The sequence below is a fragment of the Aquarana catesbeiana genome, linkage group LG09 (genome assembly GCF_042186555.1).
Source record: "Aquarana catesbeiana isolate 2022-GZ linkage group LG09, ASM4218655v1, whole genome shotgun sequence".
Lineage (NCBI taxonomy): Eukaryota > Metazoa > Chordata > Amphibia > Anura > Ranidae > Aquarana > Aquarana catesbeiana.
Window position 1 is genome coordinate 37,499,741 of NC_133332.1, and position 17,832 is coordinate 37,517,572.

Genomic DNA, 17,832 nt, shown 5'->3' on the forward strand with positions numbered 1-17,832 from the left:
TTCCCCTGATTTTAAGGGGAAAAAAGTGCGTGTTATACGCCGATAAATACGGTATATTGAAACTGGTTTAGGCAACCTTTGGTTGGAAATGAAATTCAGGTTATTGGGGAAATTTGTAATGAATGAGATTAGTTTAGATTAAGATAACAATTTTGTAATTTTACATTTATACAATAAGCCCTTATTGAGAAAAAAAGATTAAGATGAGGTTGTTATTTTGAATAAAGCTGCCATAATATTTAACAAAGCCAAGATGGATGGAATACAAAAGAAGTTCTTCTACAAAAATGAAATTTTAAGGTTTTTGATAATAACTTGATGTGCGGTCCATGATGTAAGAGTAATAATAAATAAAATTTAAATATAACAGACCAATCACATCAAGTCCACACACCCTGTTAGGATAGATGCCACCTGCAGCCAGTTGTTTTTTAGTTTTTGATGCTTTCTGGTCCATCATACAGATTGTTGATCCTTTTTTTTAATTTATTTTTATTTTTGAAATCCAAAGCAGAATGTGTGGATTGTGAAATGATGTGCCCCTTTTCCTTGTAAATGCAGTGGTATAAGCAGAAGAATATTTTCGATTTATGGGCATCTCTCCATGACCGCAGGGTATTGTTATCATTTATTATAATATTGCCAGGAAAAAGTTGTCTTTTGAAACATGAAACTGGAGTTCTTACACAAATAGTGTGATAGAAAACAAGCCATTGTAATATATTTATGCAAGCTGGACCCAGTAATGAAGGGTTCATCCCGATATATCAGAGCTGTAGCTTTTATGCAAAGGTGCTATTAGACAAAGTTAGATATTGTTTTGGTCAATGGTCCGACATTCTGTGCAGCAAATATACAGATAACTAAATGTTTGTCTAATGAAAGGTTTAAAATATGAGTTTATTTATGTACAAATCTAACAATGAAAAATGTGTACATTTGAATCCAGCCACCTTATTACCTCTATTGGAGGAGGCTGGAGACAAAGGAAGACATGTGTGTTAAATTGATGTGGGAATCAGCTGCTGTGAGCCCCCTGCAGGACACACTCCCTGAAGACCCAGATATTACATTTTTTGTAGATTTGAGTATGCAGTTTATCACCCAGAAGGATACTCTGTATTCAAAGTCATTGGATCCTTTTTCCCCAGCTCAAGAAGCAGAGCTCCATGTTTTAGCAAAGCCTGTGAGCTATAAAAAGAGTGTATATTTATATAGATAGTCGAGATATAGAGAGCTTTTGGTTCCATTTAAAGGGCCAGAAGTTTGTTTTTACTTCGGCAGGTAAACCAACCAAGCATGCCAAGTTAATTTGATCGGCTGTTTTCAGCCTTCCAGGTTCTTGCTGAGGTAGCCATATTAACTTTCACACATGGAAGCAGACCAGGTGACTAAGGATGCTGCATTTACAGCCCCGGACACTTGATGGGTCTGTGCAACTCACAGATTCCACCCTAGTGCTGGCCCAGTATAGCTGGGATTAATAATTCAACTTTAAGGACCCCAGAACGAGAAGAACAAGTGGTCCACAGGGGGCAACTTCTTATGAAAGAGAACTTTGGAAAAGGTGATCATTTATGTCTGCCAGCCACTCTTTTCCCTCCAGCTTGACACATGGACCGTGTCATCAGTCACAAGAAGTTAGGGCTGCCTTAGTAAATGAGCATGGGATAGAGCCAGGGTTCACCACAGTTGTTTTTATAACATACCACTTCTTGTTTTACCTGTTACCAAAGGTGTTACCAAAAGCTGAACATCCCTCCCAGAGATTACAAAAAGATATATCCAGATGCCCAAGTCAGGATCTTACAAGTATGCATTTTGTCTGTATGGACATGTTTTTTGGATGTCCAGTGGCAAATGCTACTGCAAAGGCCACAGTAAAAAGTGTTATCAGAAGTAGTTTGTAAGTACAGAGTGCTAGAAAGTACAGGGAGTAACAGAGGAAATCATTTTTATAGGAGAGTCCTTAATAGAAGTTTTGAGGTATTTTCACACCCCCTACTGTCTACAATGTAGCGGACAAAGTAGAGTAAAAAACTAGAAAACTTTTGCCTGAATGTTTTCTTATATTTGATGAAGCCCCTAAGGGGGATGTTGGACTCTCTCCCTATGGATTTGGTTTGGGAGTATGTTACTCACTTGCTTATATTTTGTCTCAGCAGCTGAAGTCCTTCATTCGGATCTCACAGAGAATGTTGCTGATCTTTTAAGGTTTTTGACAAACTAATTTATGTGTTTTCTCCCCAATTCCAGATCCTAAAAGTTTGGAAGGATCTAAAACTAAAGCCAGGTGACTTTTGGATTGTTAAGAGACATTTATATATAAGGAAATGTTTGGAGACTCAATACAGCATCTATTTCATGTACAGTTTTTGCAAAACTTGAAGGAAAAGTCACCTGGATCCACACCAGACACTGCAAAAATGACTAAATTAAAGAAATCTCTGAGTTTGATTTGTTTCCCTTTTGTGATCACAGTCTAGGGTACTTTTTGATTAAATTACTTTAATTGTAAGGGATATATATATTTGAAAAGTAGTTCAGCCATGTTGAAGTCATATTTGTCTTTTGTACGTCTTCCATTTTATGTAGAATTGTCTGTGTTGTGCTGATAAGTCAGCATGCCAACAATTCAGCTAGAAGGCCATTCTGGCCACAGGAGTGTACAGCCAGTACTCTGTAAATATGTCTTATCAATCATTTGTTTTTCACAATGAAAAGTCATTTGGTAATGAAAAAGTTGCTCAGCTATTATTTTCTCCACAATGGAGTTTTTTGCCTCTTTGGCCAGGACTACCTCCACCTAAGCGTGTGGAGGTTCCAGGTTAAAGGTGATAGCAGGTATGGTTAGTGATCAAAATATTGATCAAAAGAGGGGAGACTGTAATGGAAATTTGTAAGTTCTGTATATAATTGTATTGTATTTTGTATGTATCGCACACTGCCCTCACTGTGCACACAGCACTAATAATATTTTCATTACATGTTTACATTCTTTCGAGTCCTGATTAGAATTAGCCTGCCTATGTAACGCCCCTTGTTACCATAAACCTACAATTGTAATATTAATGTGATACCTACGTAATCATGTGCATAAAAACCTTCAATTGCGTCATAATAAAGCAGAACAGTTATTTGGAAAGATGCGGAGCGTATCTTTTGTGTCTGTTCCCTACTGCAGTAGTTATTATTAATTTGGAACCACTAATCAATATGAGGATAGGAGTTGCCTATGATCAATTTAACTGAGTCAAGTGTATCAAACCACAAACAAACATGGTTTCTACTTTTGGACAGAGCGGGAAGTATTGGTACGCCTATCATGTTTTCCTATTATACAGGCCTAATTTAGGGAGATTTATCCTCACTTTCTTTCCCTTTGACAGCCAAACAGGAAGTGAAAGATAATCTGCAACAAGGACACAAATAAAAATCTGACTGGTTCTTGTTTTTCACTTTACTAAAGAAAATCATGTTAGTTTCTGCATTGCTTTTAGAGAGTTACTCCCACTTCCTGTCTAGTGAAACTTGTCACCAGGAAAAGAAAGGAGGGGAAGTCTCTCTAAGGGCCACTTCACACGACAAAAATGCACTCCAGATTTCTGCATGCGCGTTAACGTGTTTTTGGATGCATTCCAGATACTTTTCCTGTTTTGTTTTTCACTGTACTGGGGTCTGGTGTGTTTTTGATGCGTTCCAGTACGTTTTACCGCATTCCAGTACAGTCCAGTGGAGGAAAAATGCAGCATGTTATACTTTTTTTCTGGAACTGGAATGCCCTGGAATGGACCACACTGGGGTGAACTATGCCATATAACCATATAACCTACTATCCATGCGTTTTCGATGCAGAAAAAAATGCACTGGTCTGCATGTGGTGTAAACTGGTCCTAATATCTGTGTTCATTAGTAAGCAGAGTCCCATAGCACTTTTTTTAAATAACATGTTATACTTAGGCCTCATGCACACAGGACTCTACTCCACTAGAAGCCAGCATCGTTTTTGCAGAAAAAAATGGCTGACGCTGGTAAAAGTGTTTAAAGCTTTTACAGGCGTCGAGCTCTTGGACGTTATTTCATTTCATTGGCCAGAGTAATAAATTTATTCTGGTCATTGAAATGAATTAATGCTCAAGCATTAATGTTTAGAAGCTGTTAGTAGCTTCAAGCGGTTTTTCTCCCCAAACTCTGCTGCTCCTGAATGCACTAGCTGTTTTTTTTCCTACCTCTAAAAGCTCCTGCCACTAAACGCTGTTAAAGCCTGTGTGTGCATGGACAGACTAACATGGAGGGGAGTTTAGAGGCAGCGAAAAAAAAAAGTCAGACGTCCAAAGAAGCAGCTGTAAAACATCCTGTGTGCATGAGAACTTACCTGCACTGTGTAATGGTGCAGGTAAGAGCAGCCCAGGTCCTCCTCTTCTCTGGTCCCCCTGCCAGCGCTCCAGGCTCATGCCCCCATAGCAAACCCCCTCCTGAGCCGGGCTCTGGAGGGGGAGAAAGAGGAAGAACTGCTCTCATGCACAGTGTTGAATTAAGATCAGGCTCAAGTAAGTATAAGGGGGCTGGAGGGAGCTGCACACAGATTTTTTGCCTTAATGCAGAGAATGTGTTAAGGTTAAGAAACTTCAGCCTTTAGAACCACTTTAAGATTGAATATTACCACAATGCATGGGTCACAGTGGGCCCTTTACCACGTGATCAACTGTCAGTCAATGACGGCTGATCATGGAAGTCAACAGAAGCCGGTTACCAGCTTTTTTTTCTCTTCACGCAGACAGCTTGAAGAAAAGAAGAAAGCTGGTAACCAGCTTCTGTTAGAGCCCTTTCACACTGGGGCGGTTTGCAGGCGCTATTGCGCTAAACATAGCGCCTGCAAACCGACCTAAAACTGCCGCTACTGTTTCTCCAGTGTGAAAGCCCCGAGGGCTTTCACGCTGGATCAGTGCGCTGGCAGGACGGAAAAAAAAGTTCTGCTAGCAGCATCTTTGCAGCGGTGAAGGAGTGGAGTGTATACTGCTCCTCCACCACTCCTGCCCATTAAAATGAATGGGACACTGCAGCTATACCGCCCGCAAAGCGCTTCTGCAGAGGCGCTTTGTGGTGGTTTTTAACCCTTTCTCGGCCGCTAGCAGGGGGTAAAACTGCCCCGCTAGTGGCTAAATGCCGCTGCTATATCGGCGCTTTACCGCTGACGCACCTCCTGCCCCAGTGTGAAAGGGGCCTTAGAGGTACATCAGTCCCCTTACTGTCCACCAGTGCCACCTATCAGTGAAGAAAAATTACCTGTTTGCAAAATTTTAAAATATAAAAAAACATTTTGCTCCCCCCCAAAATTTTCTATCTTTTTGTTTAGCAAAAAAAATAAACCCAGAGGTGATTAAAGTGGAGTTCCACACAAAAATGGAACTTCTGCTTTTCGGAACCCTCCCCCCCTCCGGTGTCACATTTGGCACCTTTCAGGGGGGTGCAGATACCTGTCAAAGACAGGTATTTGCACCCACTTCCGGCATAGACTCCCATGGGAGTCTATGCCTCTTCCCGTCCCGACCGCGCTGTCTGCTGGGAACACACAGCTCCCAGCAGAGAGCGGGGACCACTAGGGACGCGCAGCGCTACTCGCGCATGCGCAGTAGGGAACCGGGAAGTGAAGCCGCAACGCTTCACTTCCTGATTCCCTCACCTAGGATGGCGGCGGCAGCTGCCGAGAACTGAGCGGATTCTCGGCGTCCCCTGCCGACATCGCTGGACCCCGGGACAGGTAAGTGGCAATGTATTAAAAGTCAGCAGCTGCAGTATTTGTAGTTGCTGGCTTTTAATATTTTTTTTTTTTGGCGGTGTGGGTGAACCCTCGCTTTAAATACCACCAAAAGAAAGCTCCATTTGTGTGAAAAAAAAAATGATAAAAATGTCATATGAGTACAGTGTTGTATGACCGCGCAATTGTCATTCAAAGTGTGACAGCGCTGAAAGCTGAACATTGGCTTCGTCAGGAAGGGGGTATAAGTGTCTAGTAAGCAAGTGGTTAAAATATTTATTAATGCAACACAATTTTTATCCTATAGATTTAGTACGAATTTTGTAAGTTATGTTTGTGTGCACCAATAATGATTTCTATAACCATTTGTGTAACTATCATGGGGCCTAAGAATCAGTAGCCCTATTGTTTTATTCTATCAGTCCTATGCTTCCAGAAATACATGGTGGTGGGGAGGGAGGTTTAAAAGCTATGAATACTGTAAAAGTTGAGTGCAAGGCCTGGCAGTGAAAGGGTTAAATCACACCTAAATATTAATTTACCATCTTCAGTATTCACACCAATGTGAGCCACTGAACATGTTTTTCCAATGTACCCCCCAGGATGTCTCAGATCAGTCCTGCTGACGTTTTAATGCGTTTTTTTACTTTAATTGGCCAGGCAGATGACTTGCTATGGATATTGTCAATGTTTACATATTGTTCATTCACTTTAACCACCTGGCGACCTCCCTATAGCATATTTATTGCTATAGCAACTTGGGCTCGATTCACACTTGTGCGATGCAGGAACCAGCGCAATTCCTGTGCGGGTTCTCGCATCGCACCTGAATCACCAGCGGTTCACACTGACATCTGCAAACAGCTGTGGGTGTCAATGTAAAGTTAATGACACCCCCAGCTCTGATCGCAGTGCAAAAATGGTTCAGTAATCAGATTGCATAGGTGTGAATACCCATGTGATCCAATTCCAGTGCGGACCAAAAAAAAAAAAGGTCCTGCACCATTCTGGTGCGAATGCGATACAATTTCAGCCATACAGTTTGTGTGGCTGAATTTGCATCGCACAGACATCACATGTAATCTGCACAGCAATGCGGTGCGAATCAATGCGATGTCTGTGATCGCCCAAGTGTGAACCCAGCCTTATAGTGGAACTGCAATTTTGCAGTGGACAATCTGACACTTTTGACACTTTGTGGGAATCAGTGACAGTAATAGTGTTCAGTGTTAAAAATATGCACTGTCACTGTACTAACGACACTGGCTGGGAAGGGGTTAAACATCTAAGGCGATCAAAGGGTTAAATGTGTGTCTAACCAATGTATGTGTAATGTGAGGTGCTTTTACTAAGGGATGTCCTGTCTTCCTCCTCACCGATCAGCGGGTGCTGGCGGTCATCCATTGGCTGACACTTGCTGATTGGCTTGTACTGTGACCAATCACAGCACAGCCTGGGTGCTGGCAGCCCAGCTCTAAGGTGGATGCAGAGGACAGAGGCTCATCACACAGGGCGAGTCTCAGCCCATCTGAATGAGCTCTTAACTGACCTATCAATCAGTTTTGGATGGGATTACACTGACCACAGACATATAATGGTGGTGAGACATCATTTCCTGCATCAACAATCTGCCATCCTGCACCCCCTGACTGCTGTGTACAATCGCCCCTGGAAACTGTAATTCTACTGAGGAAGCCGGGTCACATGACTGGAAGACCCAATAGGAACAAAGACAATCACATTGGAGAAGTCTGTACAGCCGGCATCATTAATTGGCAGACTGAGTAACAGTTCTATCCGGATCACAGCATCAAATACATGGCTGAGTGTCTTCTAAGTCATCCCTCCCGGTGACTCCTCTGCCATCCTGTATCATCGCTGTAATTGGGCAGTTGCAAGGATGCTGGGGGAGGGGGAGGGGAGACATGCCATATGAGCCTGTGCATGTAGCACACAGTGGGAGTGGGTGTCGGCTTGGAGTGGGAGGAGCTGAGGAGTGTACAGCGGGATCAGCAGTTACTGTATATAGCCCCATTACATTACATTATAACATCTTACCTCCGGTTTGGTTGAAACGGCTCATCACTGTCCTGACATTGTGTCTGAATACAGGCTCAGTGCCTTTCAAGTTCTGTGTCTCCCTGTCCCAGTACTCAGGTCCTTCATTCTTCTCCATCCATCGAGTCACAGGACGAGCCAGATGAGAGTCGCTATTGTAATTCATGAATTCATGTTCATCCACATATCCAACGATGGAGAAGTCCGGTAAATCTGATCCTTTATCTGAGACCCCCGTGTAATAATACCGCAGAGTGTGCCCATCTGTGAGAGAAATACAGATCACTATACACACATATACACACATATATATACACACACACACATATACATATACAAGAGAGAGACACATACAGACCTTACATATCTCCACACAGTGTGATTGTCATTATAGTAGAATTCCAGATAAAGCCTAACTAGTTTTAAAAATGCTCCCCCCTCCCCCCCATCACATATGTCGACTAACCTGTGTAATAAAGATGTACATACCTACCTATGTTCAGCACACTCCAGCCCAGTCTTGTGTCAGACCCCCCCCCGGTAATAGCCATTTCTATGATGCAGTAGAAGGACGATGGTCCGAAACATGTCGGGTTGCTTATGCCTATAAATGCCCTGTTACCACGCGATTTTATTCTATCTTTTGTGATCACGTTTTATGTGTTGAAGTTAGGATATGACGAAACGCGTCAGAGCGTGGCTTACGCGACGTAGGAAGTGACGTGTGCGCTCCACCTGAGTCAACTGCACAACCAGGAAGTATCCATCATCTCCTGTGTAGCGGCGCTGACATCTCCTGGTGAAGTTTACACACTCACTACCTGCCTGTTTGATTGATTGCTCTCTTTTATGCTTACTTGATGTACGTATTTTATTGAAGGGGGGTTGCTGTCTTTTTGTGTGAAAGGGGTTTTAGTCAATAAACGGGATTACGCTATGTGCACTTTTCTCTCCATTCTTTGATTTAATATGAGCCCTGGAAATCTGTGACCCTGCATGATGTGATGTTGACAACAAACTGCTGGCAAAGAGTGATTATTCTGAATGCTTTATTGCTCCCCATTTCTGGTGAGTTTAACACCCTAAGGGGAGAGTGTTTTTGCACCGGGTGGATTTCGTAGTGATCGGTGGAAGGTGCATGTGAAGGACTGTTTTCATGATCACCTGATTATTATTATTTTTTTGAACTACACCCTGAACTTTACATCACTACCCTATATAAGGGACTTTTTTTGTTATAGAATTTTCCTTTGCATGTGCTGTTGGCCACATGTTTCAATTGCTCAACATTAGCGCTGTCTAGTGCGATGATTTAGTCTAATTTTGGATTATTTTATAACACAGTTTTTACATTTACTTATTTGGTTTGAGACAGCTGCTTTGCACTTTTTTTCAGGTCTTCTCTCTGCTTAACAGGCAAAGTGGAAGTCTAATTGCATTTATGTGTTTATGAATGATTTTATAGTCGCATATCGATGTTTATCCACATTTATGCACTTCTGAATGTTCAATAATATTTAATAATATTTTTATATATATCTACATTTTGGACCAGTATAGTGACCTGGCGCTGAGTAGTGTTTCTGCAGGTCTGGTGAAACACTTATATTTCTGTATTTCTTGGTCTTTTTGATTATCGCTGTTTTCTAGCTGGTCTAAAACCACTTTTGACGTGAAGGGACACTTTTTAGTTGCTATGGACAATCTCAAGTTTCCAGGTAGAAAGAACAGTATATATAATATAAAAACTACATGCAGGGCACTGGACAAAGCATTAGGGATAAAAGGGATGTGAAATGATTTCACAGTAATGTAATCTGTAAGATACTGTATGTGTTCTGAATTTTTTATTTTTCAAATTTGCCGACAGGCTCCGCCCCCGTGCGTCGCGACACTCGCAGGGAACGAAGCCGGCACACAGAGGCATCAGGTGGAGGACACAGCGGGGGGACATCACAGGATCCCGGGGACAAGGTAAGTACACTGCACCAGGATCCTGCAATGCAATCCCGAGTGTGGCTCGGGGCTACCGATAATGGTACTGAAATTTAACCCCGAGCCACACTCAGGAAAACCGCCAGGAAGGTTAAAGTTGTTAACGGAGTGGGCACCTGAGCTTTATTTGGATGCTTAGGCCCCTTTCACACTGCCACAACTTGAAAGTCACGGCAATTGATGTGATGTGATTTTGCTGCGATTTTAGTGAATGCCTTTGTAAACTTGAGGCCTTTGGTCCTCAACTCACATCAAAGTCGGACCAAAGTAGTACAGGGACTACTTTGAAGTCGTGCGACATTAAGTTGCACAGATATAAATGGTTATTATTGGGAATCATAGGGTACGACTTGTCATGCGACTCTGATGTCCAAAGTCGCAGGAAAAGTCACACAAGTGTCAAAGAGGCTTTAGCATGACCACCCAAGTGCTTTCATGTGTAAGGGTAACCTGAAGGAATAAAGTTTTTTTTCCCTCATTGGGGCCGACGCCTCAATTACTCACTCAGCAGATGCGCTTCTGCTGAGCATTAAAGGAGTTGTAAAGGTAAAAGTTTTTTCACCTAATGCATTCTATGTATTAAGGTGAAAAAACATCCAACAATTCCGCCCCCCCAGCCCCCCTTTTTACTTACCTGACCCCTCGAAAGTCCCGCGCTCGCTCCAGACATCCTCTTCGCCACTCAGCCTGGCCATTGATTGGCTAGAGTGGATGGACTGAAAGCAGCGCAGCCACTGGCTCGCACTGTTGTCAATCACATCCAATGATGCGGCATGCTGGGGGGCAGGGCCGAGTGATACAGTGAGCGGCTATGGCCGCCAGCTGTATCACGGGAGCGCGCCCGCAAGCACTCAACACTATGTGAGGGAGCTCGCATGAAAGTGTTGAGTCCTTGCGGGGGGGGGGCGAGACAGCCGCCGAGGGACCCCAGAAGACCAGGTTCGGGGCTACTCTGTGCAAAACGAGCTGCACAGTGGAGGTAAGTATAACATGTTTGTTATTAAATAAAAAAAAAAAATAGCTTTACTGATCCTTTAAGACAGCCCGATACCCAATCAGAGCTTGTCACACTGCAAGGTCTCTCCCCTCCCTGCTAGTCCTCAGGTGCGGTGCTGGAGATAGGCAGGTTGTAGATGAGAATGAGATAAAAAGCACATACTGTATAATAAAAACATTAAACATATAAGTCACCTTAAAGCCCTTCTCGTTTTTAAAAGTACCAGACAATCCGAAAAGCACCTCTGCCTAATAAAAAAAAAAACATCAACCCTTCACCTTATTTAACCACTTGACCACTGGGCACTTAAACACCCTTCCTAACCAGACCAATTTTCAGCTTTCGGTGCTCTCACATTTTGAATGACAATTACTCAGTCATGCAACACTGTACCCATATGAAATTTTTGTCCTTTTTTTTCACACAAATAGAGCTTTCTTTTGGTGGTATTTAATCACCGTTGGGTTTTTTATTTTTTGCACTATAAAAGAAAAAAGACTGAAAATTCGGTAAAAAAAATGAAATTTTCTTTGTTTCTGTTATAAAATTTAGCAAATTAGTAATTTTTCTTCGTAAATTTTGGCCACAATTTATACTGCTACGTATCTTTGGTAAAAATAAGTACAAATCGGTGTATATTATTTGGTCTTTGTAAAAGTTAGAGTCCAAAAGCTATGGTGCCAATATCTGAAAATTGATCACACCTGAATTACTGACGGCCTACTTTCTTGAGACCCTAACATGCCAGAAAAGTATAAATACCCCCCCAAATGACCCCTTTTTGGAAAGAAGATATTCCAAGGTATTTAGAAAGATGAATGGTGAGTTTTTTGAAGTTATCATTTTTTCCCATAATTCTTTGCAAAATCAAGATTTTTTTTCTTTTTTTTTTTTCACAAAATTGTCATATCAGCAGGTTATTGCTCACACACAGCATATGCATAGCACAAATTACACCCCAAAATACATTCTGCTATTACTCCCGAGTACGGCGATACCACATGTGTGAGACTTTTACACAGTGTGGCCACATACAGAGGCCCAACATGCAGGGAGCACCTTCAGGCGTTCTGGAGCACCCAGGCAAATTCTGACATTTCTCTCCTACATGTAAAAATCCTCATTTATTTTCTAGAAAGTTACATAGAACCCCAAAACATTATATATGTTTTTTTAGCAAAGACCCTAGAGAATACAATGGCGGTTGTTGCAACTTTTTATCTCGCACGATATTTGCGCAGCAATTTTTTTAACGCTTTTTTTGGGGAAAAAAAACAGTTTTGTGCTTTAAGAAAGAAAACAAAAGCAGTAAAGTTGGCCCAATGTTTTTGCATAATGTGAAAGAACAAGTTACGCCAAGTAAATAGATACCTAACATGTCACCCTTCAAAAATTGAACACGCTCGTGGAATGGCGCCAAACTTCGCTACTTAAAAATCCCCATAGGCGACGCTTTAACATTTTTTACTGGTTACATGTTTTGAGTTACAGAGGAGGTCTAGGGCTAAAATTATTACTCTCGCTCTAATGTTCGCACCGATACCTCACATGTGTGGTTTGAACACCGTTTTCATATGTGGGCAGGACTTACATTTGCATTCGCTTCTGCATGCGAGCACACGGACAGGGGCTCTTTAAAAAAAAAAAATTTTCTTTTTATTGTTCATTTTACTTTTAGTCCTCTTTACAGTGAGATATGGGGTCAATAAGACCCCACATCTTACCTCTAGGCTGGGAAGCCTGAAATAAAAAAAAAAAAAAAGTGATCCTGGCTTCGATCGTAGCGGTGAGTCGGTAGAAGCACCGGAGAACGGCGGGAAGGGGGGGCGGGGGATTCCCCTCTCACCTCCCATAAGAACAATCAAGCAGTGGAAAAGCCACTATGATCATTCTTATGGTGTAGGGAATCGCCGGCTAAAAAAGCTGATATCTGAATGATGCCTGTAGCTGCACCCATCATTCAGATATCCCCACACAAAGTCAAGGACGTCATATGACGGCGGGCGGGAAGTGGTTAAAACACATTTTTTTTTAACACAAAGTTGTCCATTTATACAATATTTCTAACACATAGCATGTACATACCAAAAATGACACCCCAAAATAGATTCTTCTACTTCTCCTGAGTACGGCGATACCACATGTGTGAGATTTCCACAGCCTTGCCACATACAGAGGCCGAGTACAGCTGAGTATGGCTGGGTATGGCAGAGCATGGCTGGGTATGGCAGAGCATGGCTGGGTATGGCAGAGTATGGCTGGGTATGGCAGAGTATGGCTGGGTATGGCAGAGTATGGCTGGGTATTGCAGAGTATTGCGGGGTATTGCAGAGTATTGCGGGGTATTGCAGGGCATTAGAGTATGGAGGGATGGCTGAGCATGGATGGATGTGACTGTATTTGTCACTGAGCAGCGCTGTGGGCACTACACACACAGCCCACATCGCTGCTTCCATCTGAACCGCCCCCCTCTCCTCTCACACTGTACCGATCGGTACAGAGAGGGGAGGGAGGAACCGGCGTCATTACATGACGCCGATTTATTTACATGTGATCGCTCCGTCATTTGACGGAGCGATCACATGGTAAACGGCTGCGATCAGCGGCCGTTTACCGTGATCCGTGATGCGCCGGGTTAAATACAGTTTGTTAAAATTATTTTTTTTTTTTTATCAGGATAAGTAGATATGCATGAGGGACAATTAGATTGAGACTCTGATTTAGTCACTTGGACAAATAGTTTTTTGTTTTTTTTAAATTTCCACCAATGCACACCGCTGAAACTCGCACAGAAAATGCACATTTTGCTGTGTATTTGGAAAATGTGCAGAAACGCATGCCATGCTTAAAGTGATATTAAAATTGTGTTTGTTTAAAAATAACAAACATGTTATACCTACCTCCTCTGTGCAGTTGGTTTTGCACGGAGCAGCCCCTATCCTCCTCTTCTCAGGTCCCCCACCGACACTCTTGGTTCCTCCCTCCTGCTGAGTGCCCCCAAAGCATACAGCTTGCTATGGGGGCACCCAAGTCGAGCCGCTGCTCTGTGTGTCTATTCAGACACAGAGCTGTGGCTCGGCTCACCCCCTCTCCTCATTGGCTCACTGACTTTGATTGACAGCAGCAGGCACCAAAGGCTGCTGTCTCAGCCAATGAGAGAGAGTCCTGGATGGGGGTGTGGAATTTAATCGTTGCATCGCGATTCGGGGGTCCCCGATGCAGCATCGATGCAAGTACCCTGAAAAATCTATGTTGTGTAACGTCATCCCGACTTGCCCCACCCCTCCTGGAAGTGTGCTCCACACGTTTTTGTCAATATGGCTTTTGTTAATAAATGCAATTGCAATCCATTAAATGGCCACCGCTGTATGTGTTTTTTTTTAATATATGCAGCGTCATACTTTGTTTTTATATAACTGTATATCCCGCTCATGTGACTGCTCGGTTCAGCCCGCCTCTCTCCTCACGTATCTCCTGACGTCAGCCCCGCCCGCCTCTCTTCTGATCTGATAGCTACAGTCGGTGGGCGGGGCTGAGAACTCCCACTGACATCAGAAGAGACAGAAAGACGTGAGACTGAAAGGAGAGACATGGGCCGGACTGAGCAGTCACATGAATGGGATATACAGTTATATACACAGACTAAAAAAATGAGGTATGAATCTGCATATATTTTAAAAAAACACATACAGCGGAAGTCACTTAATGGATTACAATTGCATTTATTAACAAAAGCCATTTTGACAAAGACACAGTTATACACACACTAAGAAATGAGATATGAAGCTGCATATATTTTAAAATGCACATACAGCGGTGGGCACTTAATGGATTAAAACTACATTTATTACCACACAGGTATTTTAACAGCAGTATGTAGAGTACAAATGTGTTTTTACTCTACATACATTGGCTCCTACACGTGCTCTGCGCTTCCTGGCTATTTTGGTATATTTCCCAACTCCCCCCACCATTTGCACATTCCACTGTGTTAAGGCCCCTTTCACACAGGACGGATCCGTGATGATCTGCCCCGTGAACATCCGCTTGCTCATCGGGAATCACTCCGTTGATCCCCACTGAGCCGGTGGATGACAGGGCGGTCCTTGTACACTGTGCACTTGTGCAGGGACTGCCCTGTCAGATCTCCGCTCTCCCCTATGGGGGGAAAGAATGAACACAGACCATCAGTTCGTTTTCATCCGATCCGCTTTGCAGACGGATAGAAAAATAGGATTTTCCTCCGTCTGCAGAATCGGACCATAGTGGGGACGGATGATATCGGGTGTCAGTGGATGTTCATCCACTGACACCCGCTATCCCATAGGGATACATGTATGTCCGTATTTCATCTGAAAACGGATGGATGAAATACGGATATACTGTCCGCACGTGTAAAAGGGACCTAACTCCTAGTGTGCTGGAAGGTGCAAACGGGGGAGCCCAGAGAAATGTCATCACAGAGACAGTAGTACAGGGAACTTCACAGGACTGTTTGTCAGTTGTGGATTCTAATCCTTCTTGACCTCCCAGCAGCCATGTGTGTGAATTCCTGTACACTGTAGTGCACTTTTTAAAGTGGAGTTCCACCTGTTTTTTAGTTTATTAAAAGTTAGCAGCTACAAAAAGTGTACCGTCATATCTACTGTGGGCAGTGACACCCGCCCGTGACAGCTTATGGCTTCACGGCCGGGCATGCACTGCACTCTGCCATTTGCCAGCCAATCTTCTGGGACCTGTGTTGTGTCCCAGAAGATCGCTGGCAGGGAGGGGCCGCCTAGTAAATTTTTTGTTTTTTAAAAGTCAGCAGCTACAAAAAAAGTGTATCTTCTGACTTTTAATAAAAAGACACTCACCTGTCCCACAATCCAGCAACGTGGCCACCCAAACCCTCCATTCTCTCCCCTGCCTGTCCACGGAGCTGGCAATACTACTGTGGGCATCTGGCTGTGACAGCTTGCAGCTTCACAGCCCGGTGCGCAACTGCGCATGTCTCACTACGCTGCCCTGCATAGCCGGGCAATCTTCTGGGATCTGTGATGTGTCCCAGAAGATTGCAGGGAGGAAGGGCTGCCTAGGCAGCCCAAGCGGAAGTGGGAGCGCGTCAGTAATCGTGATGCATCGCGGAATCGAATTGTTGACCAGATAATTGTAATCGAACCCTAGTCCTGGACAGCCAAGACCCTCATGTAACATCGCTGGATCGAGATGGGCTCAGGTAACCATGAGGGGGCCAACTATCTCTAGTATGGCCAGAAAAGCGTGTGGGGAGACCCCTGAAGATTTTCTTAAGCTGACGGTTCCTGGAGTAGATATACCTCATGCAAGTAGATATGAAAGAAGGGGCATCATTGCGCAATATGTTTACAAAGGTTTATTTTGTCTGAGCACCAAGAGACACAGATTTCGTTATTTTTGAGCACGAGCACCAATTATCACTTGATTGGGACTGTTATTAACGTGACTACAGTGTTGTCATATAATGATATGTTACCTGTTTATTTACTAATATTTAGCACCTAGTGCGGTGCATTATTTTATTTTTATTAGTTTATTTGCACAGCAAATTTTTCACTGCAGCTGCACACATTATATATTTTGTTACATCTTTGGCGCTCTGGTTAATATATATATATATATATATATATATATATATATATATATATATATATTTTTTTTAAGTATTCGGGGGACTGTTGCACTGCACACAGAAGCTTTTTTTTATCTTTAAGCATAGAATGCATTAAGATAAAAAAAACCTTCTGACTTTACAACCACTTTAAGTTGCCATTTAGAAGGTGTTCGCATTGTGCATTTCCCAACATGCGGAAACTCACTTAGTAAATATGTGCTTTGTCAGGCATTTCGAAAACATATCCCTCCCTTGAGTTACCATTCGATTGTATCAGCGCCTTTCTGAACGCAAGGCAACCCATAAGAAATACTTTGCTGTGCATTTCAAAAGTGTGTGGAAATGCATTTCGCACTTGCATTACCATTCATTTGCATCTGCACCTTTCTGAAAAAAGTGGCAACCTTCAAGAAAAGTGTATCACGCTTGCGTTACCCATTCATTTGCATCTGTACATTTAGAAAACGAGCAATGTGCATCACACTTGCATTACCATTTAGGCCGTGTTTTCATCTGCACATTTCCGAATGCATGGCAACCTGTGAGAAAATGCACAGCAGTGTGCGTCACGCTTGTGTTACCATTTAGGCTACATTTGCATCAAATGAATGGCAACCTGTTTAGCAAATGCGTGCTTTTACGTGCATTTCAAAAACATGCGGCAACACATGTTGCGCTTGCATTACTATTTGTTTGCATCTACGTATTTCTGAATGCAACCCACAAGAAAAAGCACACTTTTCTGTGCATTTTAAAAACATGCAGCAATGTGCAGCATGCTGGTGTCACCATTTAGGCTGTATTTGCATCTGCACGTTTCCGATTGCATGGCAACCCGCACAAAATAAAAATAAAAAAAACGCACACTTTGCACACTGCACCGATTCCCAAAAGTAGTTTCTGTACTACTTTTAGCAACTTCTGGGGCGATTTGAATAGACATCTGTGCACAAACCTGTACAAATGTCTGTCAATTCACCCCTGAAGTCCGACTGCATTGCAGGTTTGAAATTTGTGCGAGTTCATCTGAATTTCGCACAATTGCTCACCTGCAGCAGTGTGAACGTGAGCTGAAGTTGTTTTGAAGTAGCAGGGAAGTGGCATAGCAAAGTCAAGCTGAAAATGGTGCTACTTCCATATGAGAAGTGTGAACAAGGGCTTACTATCTTTGACAATCGCACTGAAAACCGACATGAAAATCGCACCACATAAAGTAAATCCTGCTGCTTGCCCGCAGCAGAGCTAAAATGTAAAAACCACACAACACTTCTCCGGCGCCCAGAAATGGATGTCCTGTGCATTGGGCGATATGATTTGTGCATTACCTGCACTCAACCACTAACATTTACTAACATTTATAGGTAAAGTTGATCCAGGGAATATCCGATTGCC

The 17,832-nt window shown here is 42.9% G+C and overlaps 1 protein-coding gene across 4 annotated transcripts in view; it reads right to left on the reverse strand.

Moving 5' to 3' along the window:
• Positions 1-17,832, reverse strand: part of LOC141107520 (class I histocompatibility antigen, F10 alpha chain-like) — a 215,687-nt gene that overhangs the window by 95,232 nt on the left and 102,623 nt on the right. For all 4 annotated transcript variants that reach the window (XM_073598309.1, XM_073598307.1, XM_073598308.1 and 1 more), the window contains exon 2: positions 7,817-8,080. In XM_073598309.1, coding sequence (XP_073454410.1) covers positions 7,817-8,080 — 264 coding nt within the window. The remainder of the gene's footprint in view (positions 1-7,816; positions 8,081-17,832) is intronic.